General features: G+C 34.4%; 1 protein-coding gene across 1 annotated transcript; it reads right to left on the bottom strand.

Annotated features, from left to right (window-relative positions):
- Positions 1-525: 525 nt before the first annotated feature.
- On the bottom strand, positions 526-1,467 carry LOC125105053 (olfactory receptor 4K14-like). The gene has a single exon (XM_047738090.1). The coding sequence runs from the start codon at positions 1,462-1,464 to the stop codon at positions 526-528; it is 939 nt and encodes a 312-aa protein (XP_047594046.1). The 5' UTR covers positions 1,465-1,467.
- Between the last annotated feature and the right edge of the window lie 2,666 nt (positions 1,468-4,133).

Genomic DNA, 4,133 nt, shown 5'->3' with positions numbered 1-4,133 from the left:
CATTCCTATTCCCTACATATTTTCCAGTTTCATTGCATTATCTCTATTTTTTTCTCCCACTCCTTCCTATTAGTATATGAGTAGGAAGTTAAGTTAAAAAATAATTCAGTTGCCTCTTGACAAGAGGTTAGGTGAAGTTTTGAGGGAAGAAGTCAATGTCAGAGGAATACTTCTCAAATGAAGTTAGGAGAAAGTTTATTAAGATACACTATCCATCAGGATGGGTGGATGGCTTTGTGCAATGAATTTTAGGTTCTCCTTTAACATAGTTAAAGGCACAGGAAGGCTGATTAGATAATTCCCTCAGAAAGAAGGATCACTAATGTTTGGGTTTTAGGAATATATTTTGGTGGTGTTCTACTGGTTGAATAAATAAATGTGATTTTTTTAAATTATATTAACCCTATTCCTGCTCTTGTAGACAGCCATAACATATAGAAATAAACTGAATTCCTAGATTTTCAACCTATTTTACAAGGTCAATGTATTATCAATTTGAAGTGCTTACAGTAAGTTTTCTGGGCATTAAATATTTCCCTTGGAATCCATGTAGTAGTGTCTGAATCTTTTCATGGCATCTTTTATCTCTTTATTTCTCAGGGTATAAATAGCTGGGTTTAGGAGAGGTGTAATAACAGAGTAAAACACAGCAAGAAATTTGTCCACCCAGGTGATGCTGAGTGGCCACACATAGATGAAGATGCAAGGCCCAAAGAAAAGCACCACCACTATGATGTGGGCAGTACAGGTATATAGTGCCTTAGATGCACCAGCTTTAGAGCTTTGGCGGATAGTAAGAAGAATATAGGTATAGGATATCAACAACAGAATAAAGCAGGTCATGGCCAGAACCCCACTGTCAGTGTTCATTAATATTCCCAGATTGTAGGAATCTATGCAGGCAAGCTTGATTACCAGGGGTATGTCACAGAAGAAGCTGTCAATTTCCCTGGGGCCACAGAAGGGCAATTGCACAATCACAGCCATTTGACTCATGGCATGCACAAAGCCAATGGTCCAGGAAGTCACCACCAGCCCAGTGCATTTTTGCAGGCTCATAATGGTTGAATAGTGCAGTGGCTTGCAGATGGCTACAAAGCGGTCATAGGCCATTACCACTAATAGCACCATCTCACCCCCCCCAACAAAATGTACATAGAGGATCTGGCACATACACCCTCCAAAGGAAATAGTCTTGTTCTCCCTAAGAAAGTCTGTGATCATCTTTGGAGTGGTGACTGAAGAAAGCCACATATCAACAAAGGACAGGTTGGCCAAGAAGAAGTACATGGGGCAATGAAGATGGGGGTCAGTGATGATTAGGATCATAATGACAATATTTCCAGATATAATAATCAGGTAAAGTATAAAAAATATTATTAAGAATAAGACCTGCATATTCCATGAGTGGCAAAGTCCCAGAAGCACAAATTCTGACACTATAGACACATTTCTTTTATCCATTTTATTCAGTATGTCCTCTAAAATAACCTAGAGAGAAGGATAGATTGTCAGTTAGTGGCACTGGAAAGGGTACTTAATTTTTAGAATTCAGTTGAAATTCAATTTCATTGAAAGTTGTTTCATTGAAAATGAGCATTTATATCTGAAAGTGAAAATATAACTGGGAAGACAAATCTTGGCAAAATATTCATGCCATTATGCCTTTTAAAAGAAGCTAAATGTCTAAGACTGGCTTTCCAAAAAGCAAAGTTAGAGATGGGATTTTCATGTAAATGATTTATTGAGAGGGTGCTCTTGTAAGAGGTGAGTGAGGAAAGCAGTACAGCTAAAGAAAATGCTAAAAAAAATAATAAGAAGAAGTTGTGGTGTCATCTGGAAATTAGCTTCAGTCCACCGCTCCAGTAAAAAGCATCTGAGTGGGGTACTACCAATAACCATTACACAAAATAACTAAAATTTAAGTCATCTATTTAAGAAAATTATAGTGAGCAGGTATCAAATCCAGAGCAATTGACATGGTACGAAATTATAGTTTCATTGTATTATGCATAATGATTCCTTCAAACCTCAGTTGAATCTCTTTTATAAAATATCATAGAACTATTTTATTACTATAAAACATGTGTTGGAACAATCTTTTGGAGATAAGTTATAGAAAGCCTTATACTATCTTGGCATGATAATTCAAATGCAAAATCAGGCACATAATTTATTATTAAGATCACAATGAAATGAAATGCATTTAGTGAACTAAATGTATTAGAAAAAAAAGAGAAAGGGATTAACCAAAGAGGAAGATAACTCCGACTCAGAGTCTAATGTGAAATCTGAATGATAGCAAATATATAACCAAAATATAATAAATATTCAAATTTATCAATATAAGATATTTGTGTTCATTTATAGTTGACTTTTGAACAGCACAGGTGTTATGAACAACCCAGGTGAACTGTGTGGGGTTTTTTTATATGCTGATTTTTTTCAGTAGGTACAGTACTGTGAATATATTTTTTCTTATGACTTTTTAAATAATGTTTTCCTTTTTCTAGCTTCATTGTGGTAATTCAATATATAATATATATGCAAAATATTTTTGTTGTCAGTAGTGCTTTTTGGTCAACAGTAGGCTATTAGTTGTTAAATTTTGGATTCAAAAGTTGTACACAAATTTTTGACTCCATTTTTCAAGGGTCAGCTATATATTCATGGATGCTAGGAAATCCCTAGGTTTGCAAATAATGCCATACAAGTTTGAAATATCTATGTGTCATTTCTAGGATGTAAATAAATTGTAGACTTATGGAAGTAAAGTACATCTTTGACTGTTAGCACTGAGTGAGCACAAAGATAAAATTTCAGAGATCATCAGTTATATACCTCTAAATATAATATGTAAATATTTATAATTTCTTTTTTAAAAGATTTTATTTATTTATTTATTTATTTGACAGACAGAGATCACAAGCAGGCAAAGAGGCACGCAGAGACAGAGAGAGAGGGAAGCAGGCTCCCCGCTAAGCAGAGAGCCCAATGCAGGGTTCGATCCCAGGATCCTGGGATCATGACCTGAGCCGAAGGCAGAGGCTTTAACCCACCAAGCCACCCAGGCACCCCAATTTCTTATTTTGTACAAATACTATGTAAGTATAATAATGACATTGTTTATATTCATCCTTAAGTACACTGAGTCCTTTTCTCATTGGATGATAAAAAGATAATTTTACATCTCTCTTCTCCTTTTACTGTTTCTTTCCCCTTCCTTTTTTTTTCACTTTTTAATGTGTCTCTTCCTTTTTTACCATTGAAATCTTAAGGGTGGTGCCAAAGAGAGCAGGTGAGTAGTGAAAACCATTAACCTCATCATAAGCACTAATTTCCCCTTTCCTTGTGCTGAGAACTCAGAAGCATAGGATAGAAATGAAGAAGATATTCCTAAAGAATTAGGCAAAGCACTCATTTGCTGGGGAAAAGGGGAAATGTGTTAGTATTCTCATAACTTATAAATAAACATATCTTCCATAGTAGGGATTTGATTTCTAAAGAAAGTATCCTGATATTACACCTAATACATTTATGTCCCCTGAGAAACTTGAACAATTTCAACTTCATGTTGACACTTAATTTTTCAAAAGACAAATCCCTTTCTGGGATTAGTTGTCAATAACTAATTCTTTGTGTGTTGTAATAAATGATATAGAAGATAGCTAATAGCAATATGTACATTGCTAGGGAACAATTTGCCAATAAAAAATCCTACTGTTTTTTAATGAGTTTTGAAATTAAAATTCCATAATATTGGTGCATTAATTATAAACATGTTAATATTTATCCAGTAATTAGGACAATTAGTAGAGTAACTATGGACTTTTTAATCAGTCTGATCTGATCTGAAACCTAACTGTAATACTTGTTGACCTTGTGACCTTGAACTAAACCTATTTTTATTTCCATTTCCCCCATCTGTGAAAAGAGAGCACTCAATCTAATAATAGACATGTTATGATGAAGAGTCAGAAAATATACAGAAAGCACTTAAAATTTTGGGGTAGTCAGTGCATGATTAATAAATACTAGTTTTTTTTTCCCTTTTTTGTTCATTAAAGTACAACTTAAAGCAGTACAATGTCCAGAGCTTACTGGACAATCTTAGTGAATAGCCAGTGACTTTA

This window comes from Lutra lutra, chromosome 7 (genome assembly GCF_902655055.1).
Source record: "Lutra lutra chromosome 7, mLutLut1.2, whole genome shotgun sequence".
Classification (NCBI taxonomy): Eukaryota; Metazoa; Chordata; class Mammalia; order Carnivora; family Mustelidae; genus Lutra; species Lutra lutra.
This window is presented reverse-complemented; position numbering and strand designations above follow the sequence as displayed.

Coding starts and splice junctions, on each gene's coding strand:
- LOC125105053 (XM_047738090.1), bottom strand. CDS start 1,464: ATGGATAAAAGAAATGTGTCTATAGTGTCAGAATTTGTGCTTCTGGGA.